Source organism: Corythoichthys intestinalis, chromosome 22 (genome assembly GCF_030265065.1).
Source record: "Corythoichthys intestinalis isolate RoL2023-P3 chromosome 22, ASM3026506v1, whole genome shotgun sequence".
NCBI classification, from domain to species: domain Eukaryota; kingdom Metazoa; phylum Chordata; class Actinopteri; order Syngnathiformes; family Syngnathidae; genus Corythoichthys; species Corythoichthys intestinalis.
In genome coordinates, this window is record NC_080416.1 from 1,652,149 (window position 1) to 1,677,738 (window position 25,590).

At 40.8% G+C, this 25,590-nt stretch overlaps 1 protein-coding gene across 4 annotated transcripts in view; it reads left to right on the top strand.

Moving 5' to 3' along the window:
* The window catches only part of nfyc (nuclear transcription factor Y, gamma), a 55,907-nt gene that overhangs the window by 21,072 nt on the left and 9,245 nt on the right, over positions 1-25,590 (top strand). For all 4 annotated transcript variants that reach the window (XM_057827393.1, XM_057827394.1, XM_057827395.1 and 1 more), the window contains exons 2-5: positions 12,565-12,674; positions 12,754-12,825; positions 19,973-20,086; positions 24,557-24,652. In XM_057827393.1, the coding sequence (XP_057683376.1) occupies positions 12,576-12,674; positions 12,754-12,825; positions 19,973-20,086; positions 24,557-24,652 (381 nt within the window). In that variant the 5' untranslated portion in view covers positions 12,565-12,575. The remainder of the gene's footprint in view (positions 1-12,564; positions 12,675-12,753; positions 12,826-19,972; positions 20,087-24,556; positions 24,653-25,590) is intronic.

Sequence of the window (25,590 nt, forward strand, 5' to 3'; positions counted from 1 at the left end):
ATTTCAATAACTTCATCAATAAATTGATTCCAATGAGTCAGTGGGAAAAAAAGGTTAACCGCTGGTGTATAAATTAGGGCTGTCAAAATTATCGCGTTAACGCGCGGTAATTAATTTTTTAAAATTAATCACGTTAAAATATTTGACGCAATTAATGCACATGTCCCGCTCAGACAGTATTCTGCATTTTGGTAAGTTTTACAGCAAGGCTTTTTGTGCTGTCTAACAGCGAACTCTTGTGGTCGCTTTGCGACATGGTTTATTGTTTTCTTGCCAGTTCAATATGACTGCATGACGTCTCGGGCTGATGCCTACGTTGTAATGTTGTGCTTATATGATCCTTGGACAAGATTTGTCCGTAAGTATGGTTGTTGTAAAGAATGTACATGTTATGTTAGTAAGCGAAATGTTACATTTTTTGTGTGAGACACTTTTTGTTTAGTGAACCTGTATTGCGTGCTAAGCTAATGTTGTTGCTAATGCAATGCTTGTGTACTTTTTTTTTGTAATTTTAGGACTGTCTAAAGAGGACAATGGTTTGAGGCCATTTTATTAATAAATCAGATGAAAAAGGAAGAAGTCTGTTTGTTAAGGCGTCGTTCACTAGCTGTCTAGCTTTGGAAAAAGTAGACGCTTCGGAGTGAGGACAGCATAGACAGATTTAAATGACAGTAGAGTGAAATGCCCACTACGGTCCTTATGTACCGTATGTTGAATGTATATATCCATCTTGTGTCTTATCTTTCCATTCCAACAATTTATTTTACAGAATATATATATAATTTACAGAAAAATATGGCATATTTTATAGATGGTTTGAGTTGCGATTAATTGCGATTAATTCCGATAAATTAATTTTTAAGCTGTAATCAACTCGATTAAACATTTTAATCGTTTGACAGCCCTAGTATAAATATCTGAAAATCAAAGTTTAAAAAGTTGAAAATAAATGTACACAACATGGAAGTCATCATTTCACCTCTTCCATGTGGATGTTCTGTTACTATAAAAAGACTCTGAGAAATCTGACACCTAACTCTCACTTCTGTTGTGTTGTGTGCAATCGTCACCTTTCCGACGTCACTTTGTGCGATCGAACTGCAGAATTTTGCCGTGAAAATAAGTTTTTCTTAGCCTAAATTTAGCCAAACCAACATAAATAGTTTTCAGGGTGACAGACCACCAAACAACAATGTCACAAAATGTATATGGTGGAAAACACAGACAAGACTGAAAAAGCAGTTTCTGCTCTTGCACCCCTCTTTAAAAGAAACTGCTATATTTTAAGCCAAAGGAACTGTTGTGTTTGATAGAACAATATGTCTGTATGCTGCCATAGCAGATTCATGGCGCATGAAGCCTCCGAACTATTTTTAATTTACCCCGGAAACCCCTGTTTACAGACATCGCGCAACAGCTTTTGTTTCTATTCAGCTATAAAACGAAGGTAATTATATTTATTATTCAAAATGTCATTTTTAGCTTAGAATCATTAATTGTTGTGTAATATTTTGTTTGAAAAAAAAAACCTTATATATATATAGTTTAATATTAAAAATTATTCACTCGCATATTTTAAACTTTTAAACAAATTACATCACAGTAAAAAAAAAAGGCGTCTTTAAAAAAAGTCACAGATGTCTACCTCATAATATTGCTTAATTGTATTTTTTTTGTTAGTCGCATTTTCTCCTATGTTAGATCAGGGGTCCCCAAACTACGGCCCGCGGGCCGGATACGGCCCAACTCCACATTTGGTCCGGTCCCCAGAACCCCCCCAAAAAATTGTTTTTTTTTTTTTTCCCCCCTCTCCAATAGTGTTATTTATTTCCTGGCTTTTTTCTGTGAAGAACCCAGAGAGGGTCATTTGGTTATTATGTATTTAATTAATAGTGTTATTATTATTATTGTGTATGAGGACTAAGGATTCAGCTGATTTTGCGGATTAATACGTTTATTTTTCGCATCACGCCAGCCAAACGGCTGCAGAAAAATCTTGCTTTATGAGGGAGAGGCGTGTGCGCCTTTTTGGAGTTTCAAAAGGTTTCCATTCACCGTGGATATTGGCCAAGCCCTACTACTGTGGGACTATTGGACTTAAGAGGAAGTGAGTAAACATCTTGTTTTATATTATGTCAAATATCAATACAGCGATTACAAAGTAAACACTACTTTCTTTAAATAAAGGACTACTTACGTTTGATCATTGATAGGCATGTAAAAAGCTCTCCTCGTGCACATTAGCTGCACAATAACTGCAGCCGCCCTCCTCCGGGGAACGAACTGTAAATTGCTCTCCGCCAGGAGGTTTGCCGATCCACAAAGACAGTCGACAACCCAGTCGTCATGTCAAATAATCCGGGCTAGTTATGTTATGGTTCGGGTTAGCATGTCGGCTAGCTGTCACGCCTCTTGGTTTGTTTACATTCTCTGAAGCCGGGGAAGGGAAATGAAATACAGTACTGTGCAAAAGTTTTAGGCAGGACACCTGCCTAAAACCTTTGCACAGTACTGTATATTTTTATTATATTATGTATATACAGGATATACTGTATGTATATATTTTCCTCAAGTGGAAGCTTCCATGATCCTAATAAATTTAAAGGAAATTATGAAATAATGGGAGCAATTTGAACAACTTTAACGGTTGATTCACAACATTAAATTAATTGAATGTAGTTTGAAGCTGCTGATACAGATTGGGGACCTGATTATTTTATTTACTGTTTTGAAATGTTCACTTAATACTGAAATAGTAGTTTATTTAAGCCGGAGAGGATTTTTGTACATTAAAAGCATCTAATGGCTGCGTGTGTGTGTTTTGCATCAAAAATCGATTTATAATCTAATCGTAGCCTCGAATTGTTAGGTGCCCCAAGATTCCCACCTCTACTTCCGCCATCTAGTGGAAGAGCATTGCAATGTTCACACTGTCACTATATGAGCATTACTTGAAGTAAATAAATCATTTTTCACTAATTAGGGGGAAATTGGATCATTTCCAGCAGCACGGTGCGTCACTCTGACGTACGTTTCTAAGGTTTGAGTGTCTCTCATAGCAACCAGAAATGTTAGGAACCACTCTCACTAGAAAACAATCAAGAACATACCTTTGAATTACAACGTTCTCAACTCATTTTTGGGTGGTGTTGCCTCTTTTGTTTGCACTCTTCGTCCCTTATGACTATTGGGATTTAAGTTGACAAAGAATCAATGAGAGACTTCTAAAGAAAGTGAAAGTGTTGACATTTCCCTTTTATTTCCGGCCACGTCATTGCCGTGACATTAAAGGCTAACTCCCGACGCTAATGGACTCAATTGTTCAGGTTAGCGCGAGGGAGGAGAGCGACTCTCCCTGCCCGGCAGGCGCGCTCAGGGACAAGGCCATCTTGTTCGGGATCACCACGAGACCGGTTGCTGATTTCACCGCCTCTCCCGGGACAAATGAGCTCTTCTCTAGCCCGGTCCGGACGTCGCGGAGGATCGGCGTGCTTCGCGACCGCGTTTCAGTCGAGCTTGAAATCGAGCGGACCAGCCGGCGCGGCGCGTTATTGTCAAGGTCAATCACTCGACTGTCATGGCAGCCACAAGTGACGCCATTGATCGCCACAGCGGCCTCTCTGTCGCATTCATTTAGGTTGTTGAGATGTTCACTAGCACCCATGACAGTCAAGAGAGGAAGTTTGCATCATTTTACTGCCAAGGGTTATCAGGATTATGCATCTTTATACCTCCGAAAGAGGATATTTTGTTGCTAGTCAAGACAAGTTTCTCATTTTTGAAAATATTTTTTAGTCCTGTTCAACTTTTTTTGATACAAAGTTAGAATTGCTGGTGAACAAAAGTGATTTTTTGTCGGCAGAGTGGTTGGCAAGTCCGCCTCAAGGTTCTGAGATCAAGGTTTGGTTCAATCCTGATCTCTGGCCTTCCTGTGTGGAGTTAGCATGTTCTCCCCATGCCTGCGTGGGTATTCTCGCTCGTTCCAAAATTATGCATGGCAGGATGATCGAAGACTCCAAATTAGGGATGTCCCGATCCAGGTTTTTGCACTTCCGATCCGATGCCGATACCGATACCGACCTATCTGAGCATGTGTTAAAGTTTAAAGTTATTTAGCCTCCTTACTTAGTTGTCAGACTCATGTTGAAAAAGGTTTTAGTACCCTTGATAACAACTAGCCACCTGAATTAGGTGAGTTTGAATAACACACAATGGTTGGTAACAAGAAACTGACCTGTTTATTCAGTGACAAACACAAAACATTATAAATAACAAACAGAAATGGCATAGTCAGTCAGTAAAACGTGCAAATAATATTGTAAACTGTCTTAAAAAAGCAAAACACACCAGAAACCTCAGTGGAAAATCCCACAAATCCCCCAAGCTATTAGATGCTTTTAATGTTTCGTGCATTAGTTACAAAAATTGTATAAAAAGCCTCTCAGGTTTAAATAAACAACTATTTCAGTATCAAGTTAACATTTTAAAACAGTAAATAAAATACTCAAGTCCCCATTCTGTATCAGCAGCTTTAAACTACATTCAATTCATTTAATTTTGCGAATCAACTGTTAAAGTTGTTAAAATTGCTCCCGTTATTCCATAATTTCCCTTCCGTCTACTTTCGATATGTGAAAGTTTTAAAACTGTTTTGAAGATAGATTTTGCCGATTTAGGAGTATTTTAGATAAAAAGTTAATTAGGTTCGCTTGGAAGGTTCACAACAGCCTACAAGGGAAGTCTCCTGCTTTAAGATGGCGGCCGTTTAGTTTTCCATACTTCAATGTTGTCAACGCAGTTGAGTCTGTCATGTAGCATCTGGTTCTATTTACATATGATATCTATTATCTCCAGTAAAACGACGTTGACGTAGTTTGTTGCGGCTGTCAGCAGAAGTCAGGTATTCTTGTGTTTTTTATCCAGCGGCATGAGTTGAGCTAAAGCCGTGAGTTGAGCATTGGCATTACCCGGGTCTAAGACAAGTTAAGTGTACTTTGCACATTGCGTCCCGAAGTCCGCGCTGTGTATTAGTTCCGCTTTACTTGACATATTTCAATAATCGGTATTTGGATGTTTGTGAATCGTTCTCGAATCTTCAGCGGCCGAATCCCGCGTTGGATGGTGCGTTTTTACTCACGTGAGATAATGGCTCGTCCTCCAGAATGAATTCTTCGGCAATGACTCTTGTTATTCCTTGGGTTTTGGGACTGTCGAGTGCCAGTTTGTCACGCATAGCAAAAGTTTCTGCCAGTCCAGTGTTAGTTGCGAAGGACCTTTCTTTTTGTCTTCGGTTTTCTTAACATACTCCTCATATTGTTTGTGGTGGTATTTCGCTAAATGCTTGATTAGGTTGGTTGCATTAAAACTTCTTACAGCTTTACCACTACGCTTGACTTTATTGTGGCATATGTTGCTTTCTGCCTCTTCGTCTTTGTCGTCCTTTAAGGTGAAATGATCCCACACAGCTGGTATTTTTACCGATAAAGTCTCTCGGTTAATTGGGAGACGGTAATGTAAATGTAGTGTGTTGAAGGTGTGCCGTAAAATGAGGACTGGATTTTAGGGAAACCGAAGCAAAAACTGGAATGGATTATGTAAATCGGTGTGCTGGAAAGCCCGGACCGAATTTGAAAAAAACTGGATCGGAATTTTTCCAGTGTTCTAATCTGATACCGATGCGCATTTTTTTGCCCATATCGGGACATCTCTACTCCAAATGGGCCCTAGTTGCGAGTTTGTGTCAGAATGGTTGTTTTGTCTCCTTCGCCCTGCGTTGGGCTAGCAAGTTAGCAACCAATTCAGGGTGTACCAGTTAAAATGGATTATAGTTGACTCGACCTCTGTTCTGTGTCCTTGTGTGTACAACACTGAGCATGGAGAAAAGAAAAAAGACCAAAGAGCTGTGTAACGACTTGAGAAGAAAAATTGTGAGGAAACACAGTCAATCTCAAGGCTACAAATCCATCTCCAAAGACCTGAATGTTCCTGTGTCTACCGTGCGCAGTGTCATCCATAAGTGTTCAAGCCCACGGCACGGTGTCTAACCTCCCTAGATGTGGACTGATTTTAATTTCTGAAATTATCGCACACTAAAATTTGTTATCGCTAGAGGCGTGCAAAATTTCCGATTCTTAGATTATTCGCGATTCGGCCGTGGAAGATTCGAGAACGATTCACAAACATCCAAATTCCGATTATTGAATTAAACCAGAAAAAGCAGAAATAAAACTCAGTCAGCGCGGTCTTCAGGACTCAATGAGGAACGGACCGAGAGTAAATATCATGTTCAGCTAATGCTGCTAGGTAAAAAAAAAACAATAATACCTGACTGGGGTGTCCCCTGCCTACTGCCCGTAGTTAGCTGCGATAGGCTTCAGCACGTCCGCGACCCTCGTGAGGAAAAGCGGCATGGAAAATGAATGAATGAATGAATGCGGCCGTCAGTCCCTACAAACAGCGCCCAGTTGCTACAAACATACGGCAACATACGGCTATGGTAGATATCACATATATCTAGACTAGATGTGAAATGACACTTTCCCGTGCTAGCAAACAGGCGCCATTTTAAAGCAGTAGACTTCTCTAGAAGGCTCTGTTGTAGAGAACCTAATTACTTTTGATCTAAAATACCCCTAAATCGGCAAAATCTTGACTTGAATCTTATGTTTTAATGATGAAACAGTTTTAAAACGTTCACACGTCGAAAGTAGACATGAGGGAAATTATGGAATAACGGGAGGAATTTTAACTTTTACGGTTGATTCACAACATTAAATTAATTGAATGTAGTTTAAAGCTGCTGTTACAGAATGGGGACTTGAGTATCTTATTTACTGTTTTTAACCGGTAACTTGATACTAAAATAGTAGTTTGGTTTATTTAGCCTGAGAGGATTTTTGAACAATTTTGGAACAAATATACAAAACATAAAAAAATTTTTTTTTTTTAAAAACGGTAGGAGGGAGGCATCAATAATCGATTTATAATCGAATCGGAGTCTCTGAATCATAATCGTAATAATAGGCCTAGTTAGCACTGTACCTAGCATGTATTCCTGTTTTTTGACCCGCATAGCTCACCGGTCGCGGCATAGCACCCGCGGTTGTGTCTGTCTCATTCCCGTCCTGTGTTAAAGCCTGTGGCACTGTGGCGCAAACTCGGGCAGGGTCCTCTGCATCTCTTGAGGGCGAGACTGCGATCCAGACACTTGGTAGTTGAGCGTGCCCAGACAAGTCGCCCAGTTGCCCCCTCCCGCACCCCCAGCAGATTCCTGGCATGCCGTAGTAACCTGCTGGATCCTCTTTCAGACACCCCCAAACCCCCTCCTTACCCCAGCAACGCTCTTGAAGCAGGCAACTTTTGCGACTGAGCACTGTGGCATCGTTACTATTCTAAACATGCCAGACGAGAAGCTCCAGCTATGCGGTAGATGGTGACGATCCCTGCAGGACAAGAATAGAAGTATGTTCAGGCCTTATTTTTAAAAATGTGATGATAATAATAGTATGTTTGTCTGTGATGGAATATGACCCCATCGTGTCCGACATACCCGCTTAAACGATGCCACGCTTTGTGTTATAATAAGCCACTGATCGGTTCAGTTCATTCCAGGACACCATAGCTTTAGAATGTTAGCAGGATCCTCTACTTTTAAAGCGCAGTTCAACCAAGAGGAAGGCCACACTTTCAATGGCAGTGGAGGACATTTGTCTTCTTGATAGGTGGTGCTCAATTACAAGGTGATGACAAGCTTCAGACCCTTTTAAACTGCCTGTTAAAGCTTTCATTTTCTTGAAGTTGCTACTGAGGACTGGAGGTGAGCTCTCGGTGTTTTACGGGGGCAAAGTTGCCTGAAGTAATCAAAGTGCAGTTGTCATCTCTTTGAAAGAGATAGCGGAAACCCAGGACAGAGGTTTGACGTTTTAACAACTCCTCTAGTGCCTGAAAAAAAATATATGTACTTAAGAAATTGATATGTCAAATTTTCTGACACTCTAAGTAAGACCAACAATGGACACTGAGGAGGTGCCCGTTTGATACTACTAAAATGGAATGCAAGGATGTTTTCCCATGTCTTGTTTGGACAAAAGCCCTTTAAATCTAGTTAAATTTGAAGGTAGCATTAAGTCTTTAGATGGCTGTTGAAGTTTAGGTCTGAGTCAGTAATTATGGCAAGATTTTTGGCTGGATTTGTAGCTGGAAGTGACATTGTGCCAAAGTGAGTGCAGATCTTTGGCCTTCCCATTTTTGGACCACCAATGTCTTTCCTACATTTAGCTGGAGAAAATTCTGGTATTGATTTGATGAAAACATTTACTCAGCGAGACTAAAGGACTATGGCACAGGTGTCAAACCGATTCCAGAAAGGGCCTAGTGGGTGCAGGTTTGCTTGCCAACCAATGAAGAGGACACCTTTTCACCTATTAGATCTTTTACATGTGTAATCAGTTAAACTTTGTCAGGTGCTGCTTGTTTCAGCGGGAAGTTCATTGGTTAAACTCTCTGCGCGTTATCGGTTGGAACAAAATTCAGCACCCACTAGGCCCTTTCTGGAATCTGTTGACGCCTGTGGACTATGGTCATGTTGGGAGAGGGACACTGAAATGTAGAGTTAAGGGTCATCTGCATAGGTGTGATAGGAGATGTTGGACTGTTCAGTAATTTAAGATGAAGAAAGCATTCAGTTCTGGCCAAAAGTATTATGATTGCAAAAAATTGTAAAATGATTGCAATTACAAATGCTTTGTTAGTAATATCTTCATTTATTTTGCTTGCAATTAAAAAAACACAAAAGAGAATGGGGGGAAAAAATTGAATCATAATTATTTTACATAAAACTCCAAAAATGGGCCAGGCAAAAGTATTGGCGCCCCATAAAAAATAAAATCATGTGATGCTTCTCTAATTTGTGTAATTAACAGCAGCTGTTACTTACCTGAGGCACATAACAGGTGGTGGCGATAACTAAATCCCACGTGCAGCCAGTTAAAATGGATTCAAGTTGACTCAACCTCTGCCCCTGTGTGTACCACATTGAGCATGGCGAAACGAAGACTGTCTCTGACTTGTGAAGCAAAATTGTGAGGAAGCATGGGCAATCTCAAGGCAACAATTCCATCTCCAAAGACCTGAATATTCCTGTGTCTACCGTGTGCAGTGTCATAAATAAGTGTAAAGCCCATGGCACTGTTGCTAACCTCCCTAGATGTAGTCAGAAAAGAAAAATTTAGAGATTTCAACGAAAAGATTGCGCGGATGGTGGATAAAGAACCTCGACTAACATCCAAACAAGTTCAAGCTGTCCCACGGTCGGAGGTACTATCCGTCGGCAACTGAATGAAAACGGACTCAGTGGTAGGATACCCAAGAAGACCCCACTTCTGACCCAGAGACATAAAAAAGCCAGGGTGCAGTTTGCCAAAAATTATCTGAGAAAGCCAAAAAAGTTTTGGAAGAATGTTCTCTGGTCAGATGAGACAAAAGTAGAGCTTTTTGGGAAAAGGCATCAACATAGTTTACAGGGGAAAAAAAGAGACCTTCAAAGAAAAGAACACTGTCCTCACATTCAAACATGGTGAAGGTTCCCTTATGTTTAAGGGTTGCTTTGCTACCTCTGGCACTGGACTGCTTGACCATGTGCATGGCATTATGAAGTCTGAAGACTAGCAGCAAATTTTGCAGCATAATGTAGGGCCCAGTGTGAGAAAACTGGGTCTCCCTCAGAGATCATGGGTCTTCCAGCAGTACAGTGACCCAAATGCACTAGAAAATGGTTTGAGAGAAAGCACTGGAGACTTCTAAAGTGGCCAGCAATGAGTCCAGACCTGAATCCCATAGAACACCTGTGGAGAGATCTGCAATATGGCAATTTGGAGAAGGAACCCTTCAAATCTCAAGAGGCATGGAGCATTTTTCCAAAGAAAAATGGTCTAAAATTCCAGCAGAGCACTGTAAGAAACTCATTGATGGATACCGGAAGCGGTTGTTAGGCTGAGGGTGCCAATACTTTTGTCCGGCCCATGTTTGGAGTTTTGTGTAAAACGATAGTGATTCAAATTTTTTTTTTCCATTCTCTTTTGTTTTTTTTTTCATTGCAAGCAAAATAAATGAAGATATTGCTACCAAAGCATTTGTAATTGCAATTATTTCCTGGGAGAAATTGTCTGACAGAATTGCAGGGGTGCCAATAGTTTTGGCCAGCACTGTAGGTATAATGTTAAGTTAAAATATAAAAAAAAAAAATAAAAAAATAAATCAAAATAAAATAATTGCAGTCCTTTAAGTAAGCCTAAACCCACAGCCGCAGCCCAACCTTTTTAACCATCAGAACATAAATAATTATTTTCCATTAAAAGCATGTGTGTATGACTCGTATCATTTTTACATTAATCACACACTCTTTCTCAACACAGACAGGTGCCAGAGAGAAAAAAACACGTTATACCACTGCTAGACACGCTAAACACACTGGAGTTAACTCTTGTAGCTGGTGGAAAACGTTGATGACAGTGTTTACCAACCTTTAATGTTGTATAAATGCAAAATCATATTGGAGGTATTGCCTCCTCGGCAGCCCGTGTCGGTTGGCCCTCCTCCTCTAAGCTGCAGCCGTCTAACTTTTTCTATAGCCGATGTGATATACCAGTGATTGTTTTCTTCGATAGGGAGAAAAAGTTCAGGAGCTACACCTCCTCCAGCCATCGTGTAGCACAGCTGACTCACTGACACTGAGCAATGACCGGTGGGGGAGGGTTGAGCCTTACAGCTGCAAGTGAGGAATTTCTCCATGCATTTTTGGGACATAAAAATAACTAATACCTTAGAGCAGTGCTTCTCAATTATTTTCTGCTACGCCCCCCCAAGCAAGACGTAAATGTTTCGCGCCCCCCCAAACTCTCTGCCGCCACTGTAAATAGTATTATTTGTCTATAAAATTACTATTATAAATACGCATCTGCCTAATATTGTGTCCTTTTTTTCTAATAAAGAAAAAAAGTAACATAGATCAACTTATAATAAAGTATAACTTTATTAACATTGTTTTGTTTGTAACAGAGAAGACTTGACGTGCATCAATTTGCCTGAATTAAAAAAAAAAAAAAAAGTCACATTCAAACTGTAAAAATACACTCAAGGTACATTTTTGACCATTTGATACAGAAAAATAAAATGTAATAAAATCAGTAAATAATAACAAATTCAAATTGATTAGAAACATTCACTCATGAGGACAATATGCCAAAAAATTTGACCGAAAAAACAAAAATGAATAAAGGAAAAAAAGAGTGTCCTTGGACAGAAGGACAGTTTTTATTTTTGCTGCTCACACTCAGTATTACCTCCTTTGCAATGGTGTGGAGTCATTTTGCAATGAACATGCTAACAATGCTCACTGGTTTACTGATATAACACTGACAAAGCAGGACAATTGTTGGCAATATTCGGCAGGTTTTCGCTGAAAAACAATCAAGCGGCTTATCAATGAGATTGGGGTCGAATGTCTTTAAGTGGCGTCTTAATTGATTTGGCTTCTGGCGGTCCGCTATAATTATTTTTAGACACAGTAAACAGTCTTTCCTCATCACCCACAGTATTAAAAGTCAAAGCTAAAAGGCAAACGGCACGAACAAAGCGCATTCTCGGCGGCCGAGGTAGAACCGTAGGTGAGGGCGGTCGTCGTGACGATCCCAAGCCGAAAATGGCACTTATCGGGCGGCGGCGTGAGAACCGGACAAGACAGTGGGTCGCTGCGTGAGTGAGTCCGGTCGGAAAACGGCTTTTGAAAATGGCGGCGGCGCACTGCTCTTCATATTTGTTTTCTGTGTGATGAGTGCTCTTCCTTAGTTCAAAAATACTGCACGCACTCTGAAAATGAGAGCGCCACTGCCACCCACTGAGTGGATGCGCAAGTACACTTTATTCCAGTACGGCAGAAAAAAAAAAAAAAAGCATGTTCCCCGAGGTCACACGCGCCCCCCCTGGCATCGCTCTGCGCCCCCCCAGGGGGGCGCGCCCCACTATTTGAGAAGTACTGCCTTAGAGACAGTATGACAGATCATTTTTGCAGTTTTTAAACCTTATCGTTTTCATACCACGGTATACCTTGAGACCGGTTATCGGCACATGTCCACTAGGGACACTGAAATGTAGAGGTGTGCGTCATCTGCATAGGTGTGATAGGAGATGTTGTGCTGTTCCATAAACTAAGATGAAGAAATCATCTAAATGTAAAATAGAAGTGGTCTGACAATTGACCCTTGAGGAACCCCACATGTGAATTTGGTTCGTTCAGACTCATGGTTTCTGATTGACACAACGTACCTCTCCACTGCTGATGTAACTTTGTTCAAACGGTGCTAACGCAGATTTGTGAGGGTGAAGGTGAGCTAGTAATTTGCGTGCCTAGTCATGAGGACAATATGTTGGCTGTGTTCGTGTAAAAAGATCCAGGTGTCAGTTAAGGTTGAGGATCAACACTTTTATCTGTAACTGTGTCAATGAGTGGCATTTTTCTTCTAGAAACGGAACTGTACTTATAGAAATGTGTCCGTTCTCTCCATGCAGATTTATAGATCATGTCCGCCGATTCGTTTGGCGCAGGCGGCAGCGATGCCCAGCAGACGCTTCAGTCTTTCTGGCCTCGCGTCATGGAGGAGATCCGGAACCTGACTGTGGTAAGTCGGCCGTGACACACGAGCTCCAGATCACTAATTGGTAGTTTTGCCTCACGCTAAACCCATTTCTTGATTCCAGAAGGACTTTCGCGTGCAGGAGTTGCCTCTAGCTCGAATCAAGAAAATCATGAAGCTCGATGAAGACGTGAAGGTAAAAGAACGGAACCAACACGGGATGTTCTCCGGGGAAAGGGAACATGCCACGTGGCGGGCGATTTATTTTACTTGTTACGGCCGGATTATCGGCTCGGACCGCTAGCGGGCCGCGGCCCCTGTCGTGTCAAGAGCACCGTCCTCTCCTGTTAAGCGGCGGCTTAAAAGCGGTAAAGAGATCAGGAGATCACTGGCGTATATGTGAGGACAGCGAGACCCTTCCGCGAGCCGTTCAGCGGTTCTCACTGCTACTTTATCGCCTTCAGCCGCTTACGTTACATAGTGGTGGAGCTACAAGAAAGGTCAATGTCTGCTAAATTGTCAGGTTTTTAACTATTAGTTTTAAACTGGTATGTTACATTTGACTTCTGAGGTTAAATCCTAGGCCAATTTTTGTTTCCTTTTCAAACCGTGTCAGTTATCCATCACACTAGGTTTGCACTATTTACATTGCAGTGTAATTGTGTGGCTTAAATATTGCGAGCAGTAAAAATTTGTGTGGCACGGTGGCTGAGTGGTTAGCACGTCTGCCTCACAGTTCTGAGATCAAGGGTTCAATCCCGGGCTTCGGCCTTCCTGTGTGGAGTTTGCATGTTCTCCCCGTGCCTGCGTGGGTTTCCTCCCACATCCCATAAACATGCATGGTAGGCTGATTGAACACTCTAAATTGTCCATAGGTGTGAGTGTGTGCGTGAATGGTTGTGTGTCTCCTTGTGCCCTGCGACTGGCTGGCAACCAATTCAGGGTGTCCCCTGCCTACTGCCCGAAGTTAGCTGGGATAGGCTCCAGCACCTCCGCGACCCTCGTGAGGAATAAGCGGCATGGAAAATGAATGAATGAATAAAAATTTGTGTTAATCCGAAACAGAAATTGCGTATTTTCCAGCAATATTGTCATTGTAAATTTTCTTGAAATACCTTGATGATAGACTTTATAATGTTTTGACGGGACAATGGGCGCGGGGCCGATAAATAGGGGGCCTGCATTGTTGGTGAGGCCGTCAAAGCTGACCGAGTGGAATTAAGGCCGAGTTATACTTCCGCGTCAGACCTACGCCGTCAAGGAAGAATCGAGTTACGACCCTACGCCGTAGCCTGACGCGCACCTCTCAATTTTTCTAACCTTCGCGTCGCGTAGACGCGTTGACGTAGCGAAAACGGACTGTGATTGGTCCGCTCAGACTGTTGTTTCCGGGCGAAAACACCGCCATTGTAGAATAGAATCAAACATTTTCTACACGCAAAAATGCACCAAGCCAACGGGAGTATCATCGAAGAGCAAGTCTCGTCAAGAAATTATTATTGTGACTGCCAAATGGCAAGGTCGGCGATCGAAAAAATAAATAAATGGAAGAACCACCGAGACGTGGGTGGTCGGAATCGAGTGGCCACACGAAGCGGTGACACAGTCGGCCAAAAACTGCCAACTTTTTATCACTTTATGTCGTATTTTTGGTTGGTGCACTTCATCATTTACTGTGTACATATGTTTCAAGTATATGAAGAATAAAGCACAGATTTGGTGTCAAAAGAGTTGTTTTGATCTTTAATTTTCAATAACAGACAGTTCACACACACAATACATCATCACTGATTGAGAGTGCCTCGGTGCTTTTTATGATAACCTTAAAATCAAGCCTCCCAACGCAGTTTGGGAAGTTCCCTAGACGCCAGAAATCTGCTATGGCTTCCCACTGGCTGGTTGTAGGACACGGCAAACAAATCAGGCTGGAGGGCTTTGCAGACCTTGAACGCAGTGCTCGACGCCAGTTTGAAGCTAGCCGCCACAGCTAGCTCTCTCCACCCGAGTCTAAAACTCTCTGTGCGGCATCAAAAGTCGGCCAGACCGCCTCGAAACCGTCTTCTGCGTCGCCTGCCCGTCAACATTTGTATGTTCAATATTTATTCAGTGTTGATGAGCAGAATATTTACTTTCAAGAGTTCCATCTTGCATTGTTTATTTTTTCTCCGACTAGCGGAAGTAGTCAACAATCATGCCCCAAAACCGTACAAACATAACGCCACATCCCTCTAGTGGCTTGGCGGTGAATTACAGAGCAACGCGTTCCCTCACCGCAGAACTATCGAATGTCGAATGACGCCGTAGTCGCTACGCCGTCACCGCAACGCAGGAGTATAACTCAGGCTTTAGACAGAGCTTTTTTCGTTGAAAATTCTTGTGAATAAATGCTTAAATCCCTGAATTCTTTATAGATGTGGACGTAAAACAGTCTACACTCAAGAACATTTGACAAAATAATTGATAGCAACTCAAAAATGAACACAGAAAATACACAAATATAAGGGTAAATATATTAGGCAACATAACTACTTGACAAAAAATGCACAAAACATAGTTCTACCTTATTGATAGAAGAGTGATTTTCAAATTTGGAAAATTATTTTGAAGACAATGAGAACAAAATATACATAAATGCCGATAAATAGGGGCCCTGCATTGTTGGCCAGGCCATCAAAGCTGACCAAGTAGTAGAGGTGCACGATAATTATCGGTCCGATAATAGGAATTATGAGGTCATCCCAATAAATCCGATAACATAATATATTATCAGCCCTATTAATATTTTTGGCACGGTGTCGGATTGGGATTTTTGTGTTTCCTCTTTTTCCAGTATGCAAAGTTTTGTTACTGTCTTTGTTTTGTTCAATATAAAGTATTTTTGACCTACAGGTGTTCAAAAACTCGGGTGAATATACATTGAAAAATTATATATATATTATCGTTTATCGTATCGGTATCGGCCTTGAGGAGCAGGAAGTTATCGATATCTGTTCCAAAAAATGGATATCGTGCACCCCTACCAAGTAGAATCACAAAGAGCTTTTTTCGTTAAATTCTTGTGAAGAAATGCTTAAATCTCCGAATTCGTTATAGGTATGGACATAAAACAGTCTTGATTCATGGTTAAAAGCAAAAAAAAATGTGCAATTAGCATTTATTTTACGTAATTATGTCAAAGTACAATGCTAGTCTGTTACTGAATGTAGCTCGTGGCTACCTGATGTAAACGGAGCTTTTCCGGTGAAAATTCTTGTCAGTAAATGCTCAAATCCGCGAACTCTTTATAGATATATGGACGTAAAACAGTCTCGATTCGCGGTTAAAAGAAAAAAAAACGTGCAGTTAGCATTTATTTTACGTAAATATGTCAAAGTACAATGCTAGTCTGTTACTGAATGTAGCTAGCGGCCACCTGATGTAAACTTTTCTGGTGAAAATTCTTGTGAATAAATGCTTAAATCCCTGAATTCTTTATAGATATAAACGTAAAACAGTCTCGATTCTTGGTCAAAAACAAAACCCCCCCCCCCCCCAAAAAAAACGTGGAGTTAACATTTATTTTACATAAATACTGCGATATGCCAATGCAGTTGCGGCTAATTTCTCCCATTGATTTTTTTCACGTTTCAAAATGCATGCATGGTACGAAAAATATAATAATGACCTTGAATCCTCCAACAAATCACTCCTGAGACAATCCTTCCTGTTTGTATGTGCTACAGCTTTCATACTTTTTCAACAGAAATCCGGTGTTAGATCGCTGCGTGCATGTATTTTTGAATAGCTCCTCTTGATGTGGGCGCAGTGCATGACCAATCCGACCCATCAATACATTATGAAGTCTATGCATTGATATAATTTTGAGGCTAGCGGACAGCAGATATTGCCCAAAATGGAGGCCCTCGGATTCATTGACTATTCTCTTTAACTAATTTCCCACGTATGTAATATTAATAACAATACCATGTTTTGCTAGCACATTAACAGTGGTTAGTTCCCCTTTAGCACACATCAGAGAACATATTGAAAGGCTCCAATTAGAGGTGCGACAATCGATTGTTCGACAACTAATCGATTAGGGCACTATTTTAATAACCAATTAATGGTGTAGGACCTTCTTCACCTTAAACTTATCTAAATTCTTGAAATTATAACATACCGTACATGTAAATTCTCGGTTGTAAAAATTATCAGATTTCTTCATTATATTTTTGTTAGGCCAACATAGGACATGAACAAAAATCTGCTTTTACTTAGGAAAACAACAGTTCACATTTTTGCCAATTTTCTGACGTCTTACTGTCAAAACTAGCTTCTGATTAAGGCTGCAGCAACGAATCGATTAAAGTCGATTAATAAATTATATGCCAACGAACTTGAGGATTTTTGAAAAATTTTTGAACAAATATACAAAACATTTTTTTTTTTAAATGGGGAGGCATCAATAATTGCTTTATAATTGAATCGGAATCTCTGAATTGTAATCGTAATCAAATCGTTAGGTGCCCAAAGATTCCCATCTCTACTGGATGGCATTGTTAGTTACAAACTATGATGTTGGGAGCCATTATCACGAGTCTTATACGTTGAGGAGACAACAGTCAAATGATCGTAAAGTACAATGGACGCGAAGTGAACGGGAAACTACGGCGTCAGTCGAGGGACAAAACGACTCATTGGCTTGATCTCTAATTTAAAACTCGCCTTTGACACCTTGTGGTGTATTTGAATCAATACCTTACATAGTTAAAGAGTGACACTGTTGAAGTACGGCAGGGAGTCCATGTGACGTCACCGCCCTGCGACGTCAACAACAATGGCGAGCTACCAGTTTATTTTTTGATTTTAAAATTTTTACAAATTTTATTAAAACGAAAACATAAAGAGGGGTTTTAATAGACAATTATTATAACTAGAGATGTCCCGATTGATCAGATCGATCGGGTCCGATCACGTCATTTTCAAAGTATCGGAATCGGCAAAAAATGTCGGACATGCCTTTTTTAATATATATACTGTATATTTTTTAATTAAATCGTTTTCTAATTGTATTTGACGTTACAGACATATGTTACACTCATCCAGAGTCTTCAGTTTAGGCTTAAGGTAGGGTTATCAAATTTATCCCGTTAACGGCCGTAATATTTTTTTTGAAAATTATCACGTTAAAATATTTAATGCAATTAGCGCATGCGCTGCATGACTCACTCACGTAATGTGGCGTTTAATCTGTAATGCCGCCGTTTTACCTATATATGGAGCTAAAAGTCAACGTAAAATGAGTAGAGAGAATTTTGCCAGCCTTTGGAGCCTTTTTTTAATTGACTCTCCCTACGATTAGAAATATCGTGGGAAGCAATGTGGGGAAGAAAGGTAGTAATTGATTTTTTTCTTAACACCCTATGTTATTTCCCAACGCAGAGAAGATATAGCAATTGGTACCAATATGCACAGTCATGGTTGCACTTCCCATCATGCATTTGGGCACAATTGTTAAATGGCTACAGTATCATTTACTGAAAGCTCAACAACTACACTAGATGGCAATATTTAGTCACAATATACAAAGTCACATTTATCCTTTAAGAAGTCTTTCTATCCGTGGATCCCTCTCACAGAAAGAATGTTAATAATGTAAATGCCATCTTGAGGATTTATTGTCATAATAAACTAATACAGTACTTAAGTACTGTATGTTGAATGTATATATTCGTCCGAGTTTTATTCATTTTTTTCTTAATGCATTGCCAAAATGTATATGATCGGGAAAAATGATTAGGAATGATTGGAATTGAATCGGGAGCAAAAAAAAAAAAAAAAAGCAATCAGATCGGGAAATATCGGGATCGGCAGATACTCAAACTAAAACGATCGGGATCGGATCGGGAGCAAAAAAACATGATCGGAACAACCCTAATTATAACTCCTACCAACATTTATCTTTTAAGAATTTACTAGTACATGCCTTTCTATCTGTGGTACCCTTTAAGGAAATAGTCATCCATTTTTTCTTCATTGTTACTTACAAAAGGCCTAAAACAACTTCAAGGTAAATACTGTAGGTAATTGAAAAAGTGACATTTATCCGATTACCATAAATTTCACACTATAAGGCGCACCTGACTATAAGCCACTACCCACCAAATTTGACACGAAAACGATATTTGTTCATAGATAGGCCGCATTGGACTATAAGCCGCAGCTGTCCTCACTGTATTATGGGATATTTACGGCAAAAGATATTAACCGGTAACACTTGATTTGACATCGGCATCATACGACTGTCATTAGACTAAATGAACCACCACGAAGCTTTGAACCTATTGGCTGCAAAGCTTCATTGCTTCAAGAAGCTTCATTTGGCCATCTCTGCTCCCTTGGGGGAGAAAGTCAACCTCTGCTTCCACCTGCTGTCAACACTGTTGTTGTCCAATATGCCTCCTAGCATGCATAGCAGTGGTACCGATGTAAATTACAATCAAAATTCATGTTTGTGCTAATTATTTCTTCGGTTACTGTTCCCGTTGTTTCATTCATTGCTAGTTATGGTATTTGGTAACACTTTATTTGGCAGTGGCGCCATAACACTGTCATTAGACAATCATAATTATGACATGATACTGTCATGAGCATTAATGAATGCATGTAACAGATGTCATTTAGTGTTTTAAATGATCACCCTTTTGAATGGATGTAAAAGATCCGAGCTGGATATAAATGGATTTAGTGACATAATTTGCTGGATGAGACTTAATGACATCTGTCATAAGCATTCAGTAAAGCCCCTGATAGTGTAATGTCATAATTATGAAGGTCTTATGACGCCGCTATCAAATAAAGTGTTACCTATTAACCCAAATAAATCAACAAATAAGCCGCACTGGACTATAAGCCGCAGGATTCAAAATGAAGGAAAAAAGTAGTGGCTTATAGTCCGAAAATTACGGTAATGTTTAATGAATCACCCGATTAATCGATTATGAAAATAATTGTTAATTGCAGCCCTAGCTCTATTCTTTAAATCAATCTGGAGACTCCAATGAGCAAGAGTTGTTGTACTTTTCGGTTAGCGACAGACTGAAGGCTCTTTAATGTCCCTGCTTAAACGATCGCCTTGATTAGCATTAAGTCTTGGCTAATCAGTGTTAAATGATCTTTGATACCTCGTGAGGAAACATTTTCCAGCTTGCTATAAAGTCCTCAGTGCTCGGAGTGCTTATGGTGCCACTGTAGGTGCTGCTGTCTTACTTAACAAAAAAAGTTCAAACGTGAATAGGAAATGTTTTTTCCACATTGCACTGTACAGAACATGTTTTACAAGGTTTTATTTCCATTAATTGCAGATGATCAGCGCCGAGGCTCCCGTTTTGTTCGCCAAGGCGGCGCAGATCTTCATCACGGAGCTCACCCTCCGAGCATGGATCCACACGGAGGATAACAAGCGGCGCACGCTACAGGTCAGTCCTAGTCCATACTGTCGTTGTTGCTCCTCCTATATACTTAGCGGATCTTTCTTTTTCGGGCCACGAAAGCACACGTTGCTTTTTCATTGCGGTTCACTGAGGGCCTGTGACAGCGTACGTGGTCATGCAAAAGGGGCCCTCATACCAGCCATCCCCCCTGAGGAATGACTCTGCCTTCACTTCTCTCTCCCTCCACTGACTCTGAAAGCCAGGCGGGCGCCGCTGACCCAATTTCTGCCCGCCCCACGCTGCCATTTGGGCCCGAAGTTGAATAAGCCGGACTCTGGGAACGACGCGAAGGGGGAGGCGGAGGGGCAGGGAGAGGCGATGGGAACAGTCGGGAAGTCAGCTCTGAGCTCGTCTCACCGGGATGTTAAGAAGGGAAAATTGTGAAGCAGAACATGAAAGCCTTTAAGTCCACTTTATCCATTCACATACCTCGCGGAGATTAGTGTGTCTGCGTGTGCATGTGTGGCGCGATGCAGGTACGATGTTATCGCGTTCATCAGTCTATGGCTGGAAAGTCTAAAGCTCCAGACTTTGTTTGGAAATGTTGCATTTTTGCTCTGCGTTGTCCTAATGAGGAACTCCATTTTAAGCAGACGTACGGTATCCCAGAAAAATGATGTAAGTGTGCAATTGAACAACCAATTAAATATAAGCGTGTTGCACCTTGCGTATACTGCATTATCAAGTTCATCTCTCCTGGAAATGTCTAACTCAGAACCTATGTTGGAAGCTTTGTTTTCACCCAAGAGATTTAACTCATTGGCTACCATTGACTGCAAAAGACATCTAAACCATTTTGGAGAGACAGTGCGAACCAAAAGTGGTATTTGACATGTGGCATTTTCTTTTGCCATGTAGCAAAATGGATTTTGCTATGTGTTTTTTTTTGCCATGTAGCAAAATTAATTGTGCCATTTTTTTCCCATGTGACAAAATGAATTTTGCCATGTGGCATTTTTTTTGCAATGTGGCATTTTTTTGCATTTTTTTTTGCCATGTGGCAAAATGAATTTTGCCCTGTGGCATTTTTTTTGCCATGTGGCAAAATGGATTTTGCCCTGTGGCATTTTTTTTTGCCATGTGGCAAAATTAATTGTGCCATGTACCATTTTTTGCCATGTGACAATGGCATTTTTTTGCCATGTGGCAAAATGAATTTTGCGATGTGGCAATTTTTTTGCCATGTGGCAAAATGGATTTTGCCGTGTGGCAATTTTTTTGCCATGTGGCAAAATGGATTTTGCCGTGTGGCATTTTTTTTGCCATGTGGCAAAATTGATTTTGCCATGTGGCTTTTTTTGGTATGTGGCATTTTTGCAGGTCATGCACGTCCATGCCATTGACAGCTATGCACTTCCAAATTTCATTTTCATTTCATTTTTTCAATTTCATTGTCAATAGCAGAAAAACATGAGTCGTCCAAGCATTTAAAAATCACAACCACACGTTTGTCTGCCATTCAAAATGAATGGAAAATTTGGACGTGCATAGCCATCAATGGCATGGGTGTGCATGGCCTGCAAAAATGCCATCTGGCAAAATCCATTTTGCTACATGGCAAAAAAAATGCCACAGGGCAAAATCATTTTTGATACATGGCAAAAAATGCCACACGGCAAAATCAAATTTGCCACATACCAAATACCAGTTTTCGTTCTCGGCCATGCTGCCATTTTGACTAGCAAGGCTGCCAGTAAATTATTTCGTTTCAGTGCCAGAGTTAAAGGGCAATGGAGCTTTTGTTATTTGTCAAGCAGACCACAGTTTCAGACTAATAATACAGCCTAAAGATAATGATGTAGTTCTGTCCTTACAACTGAGACATAACACTCATGCTAAGCTACGCTAATATCATAATCATGGTAAACATTTGTATGTAACATTTCTAGGCCATAAAACTCGAATAATCAAACAGAGAGCATTTCTTTTCAGCAGTGACTAAATGTAATTCCTTTTGTCATTTGTCTCTGTATAACTTAAAATGCTAACAATTGCTAGCGTAACCACCATGGCGCAGCTAGAAAACCTCAGTAGGAATTTAACCAAGTGCCAGTAAAGGAAAAAGTAGTGCGACGTGACACAAGTTTGACATTCTGTGACATGTGTTTGTTATTGGTTGTCTTGGTATCACAAAAAACAAGTAGTTGGTACAAACTGCAGCCCTTTTCTGAACTTGGCTGTTTGGTTGTTGCATTTTTGGTCCCAAATGTTGTATTAAGACACTGGGAACTGTTGTAATTAGCTGAAAAGTGGCTCCCTTAATGCCAAATATACAGGTTCTTCCAAACACACGTGCACGTGATTCCATTCTGGGTCACCACAGTAACGCTTATCAATGGAACAAGTGTAAATGTGTAGCCAGATATTAATCAAGTGGCTATAAATAGCTCCCCTAGTGCTGGGAGGGTCACAATGGAGGGGGGTCTGACAGCCAATATCCTGTGGAAAATTCCACTCTCGACTGTGGATATGGGAAGAGATGTATGGCAACCAGAGAGACTTTCCTTCCTAATAAAGTTGACATCAGTCATTAGAACAAACTATCATGGTAGTTTTGTGGATTAAGGAAAGTTTTGTGAATTTTCTTTTGTAATTTAATACGTGTCATTACTTGCACTAACATCATAGGCTGCGAAAAGAGAACAGCTAGTTCCAAAAGGACAGTAAACATTGCCAATTAAACGATTTGATCGCTCTATTTAGCCACTTTTCCGACCTCTCTAGCAGTGTTTACCAACCTTTTTGTTGAGCCAAAGCAGTCATTTTACATGAGGAAAATCTTCACGTCAGAAAAAAACGATGAGCTCGGCTCGGTTTACTCATTAATTGACTTGCTCATTTAAAGCATCTTCACCAATTTTTCATAACCCACAGAATGTTTGTCCTATGATTATCCAAATGAAAGAAAACTTTTTATGTCACTTTTGAGAGGCTCATAGAACAATGTTTAGACCTGGGGTGCCCATTACTTCGTATGCAACGTAAGTGTCGGTAACACATGGCATCAGAATTCAGGTAATCCCCGCGTTACGACGTACTCAATTTTACGACATCGGAGTCTCGTCCGCCATTTTTTTTTTTTTTTAGTCCTGTAAACAGAACCCTATTGTACCTCACAGCATCTTTTTTTTTCTTTATTAATATGATGTGTTCTGTCCTCACGAAATGGGAAGTTGTTCAGCTTGACAGAGAGCAAACAAGGCAATTGTGGTTTTTCAAGCTTTTACTTCCTTCACTTTTGCCAACTTGTAAAGCTTTAACACACACACATATAAATACACTAATGTTCCAAATAACACACATTTTAACACTAAAGCACTTGACACAAAACACTTGGTGTTCAAACGTCTATCTAGTCTGATCAATATGTAAATTTAGTAGATTAAATTAGCTAAAAAATTTGCCTTAGAAAAGTCACTTGTTTAAATGCGACCAATGCTAACTTAAGGAATCTGACCTTTTAGCCAGATTGCCGGATTCACGCCAGCCGAACCACCGGACCCAGCTGGCGCAGCTTCAATGACCCGGGCCGGCGAAATCCCGACGACCCGGGCACCCGGGCCGGCAAAATCCCGACAACCTGGCCAATAGGCCAAACTCCGCACGTTCACCTCAGGCTTAACCCTTTGTACTGACTCCATTTTGAAAGCTAGAAAAAGACTTCGGAACACAAATTGACAATTTATTCTGAGTTGACAGCAATCATACAGCACAGAGGGACCCAGGCGAGGATCCAAGGTCACCATATCACAAGTCAACAAAAGGTTCCCGAGAAAGAATGACCATGCTTAGTTAAACATTCAGTCTTTTGAAGGCTCTCGCTGGGCAAGCCGTGGGCAGGAAGAAGGGTGTGTTTGGGCGTTGTTTACTATTATTGTCTGTTTGTGTACTGGACAGGAGGATTCGGGAGTTACTGTTGTCAGGGCAACGAGGGTTGTGGATTTTGCCGCCTCAGCGTCAAAGGGGCTCTTGGAGTCTTGTCAGTCGTGTTATCAGGATATCAGGCGTTCTCCGGTGTTCCTTGTGTTGGGACAGGACATCCCGCCATTTGTTCTGGACTGTCCCGGAGAACTGTGAGAGTTGGTAGTGCAGACGTGGGCTTGTAGATGTCGGCGTCAATCTTGCTCAGTCAGTTGCATGATGCACACGTTGGGCTTCCGTGATAAGAAGGTGTCATGTATCTCTCATGCCCTATGGCATGTATATTCTGCTTGTTTTCCTTAAACTATGCTATAAGAGATATTTTTTTATATTGGGTATGTTAGAGTAATATAAAATGTCAAACAGTAAATACGAGAAACAATACTATTCCCTGATTGATTATATTATGTGTGTCAGAACAATGCGATGGTCCGATTTATGAAATTATGCCATGTATCAAAAAATCAAGCACTTATCAGTCCCACTTTCAGTTGTAAAAACTGCTAAAAGCGTTCATTTTTGCCATATTAACAGCGGAACGACATTGCCATGGCAATAACCAAGTTTGACCAATTTGACTTCCTCATCGACATTGTCCCAAGAGACGACCTGAAGCCCCCGAAACGACAGGTAAGGTTTTCTGTACTATCCGTGTGTTTTAAAGTTTTTTGAACAGATTTTCAACCCAGCTGCTGTTCCCATGTCGGCAACGTGGAGGCGCTGTAAACATCCTTGACTGGAAGCTGTCAAGTCGGAGGTGCAAGGGCTTTCAGTCGGATGTTTGCAGCGTCTTATTGCTTTTGACATCCGGCGACGGATCCCGCCGACCTTTCGGGGGAAGCGCTTCCCTCTCCGAACGACCCAACAAGAGGACGGCCGCGTGAGATATTCGCGTCTTCCGGGCGTGTAAACATCCTACACTCTCAGCTGTGCTGTCATGGGAGCTGGGAGAGGGGTGTTTACGCTCCTGGTGACTGCCTGGACATGGGTCAGCGTCCACTCAGTTTGTTGACGCTTCTGGAAGCCTTAGGGACAGATTTACACTAACGCGTTTCAAGTAGGGTGTTTACAGTTGTCTGTTGTGTATTCTTGTGGAGGACCAGTTTCCGAGAGTGTTTATCTGGTATACATATTAATCACTCAAAATCTACAGGCAATTTTAAATTGTTTCAATCATTATCATCCCAGAACTTCTCACTAGGACAGGACTGAATGTAACAGAATTGTTTTTTTGTTGTTGTTTTTTGCATGGTTAGCAAGTGCATGAACATGACATTTAGGCCGATGTTTTGTCACCAAGCATATATAACTGGGATCAGTTTTGTTTTTGGTAGTCCTTTTCATTTTCGGCTTAGATAGATAAAAAAAAATAATACTTATTCATTTAGTCATATTTTAGTCATATCAAAATATGTCGCTCAACTCGACCAAAACTGAAAGGTTACTTGGTTGCTTCAAGACACTGATTAGCCTAATCGCCAACTAGCTTAGCGCTCTGTGCTAAGTAGTAACCTCTCATCAACAAAGAATACAAACAATACAATTGGCTTCATTTACTCACTTCTGAC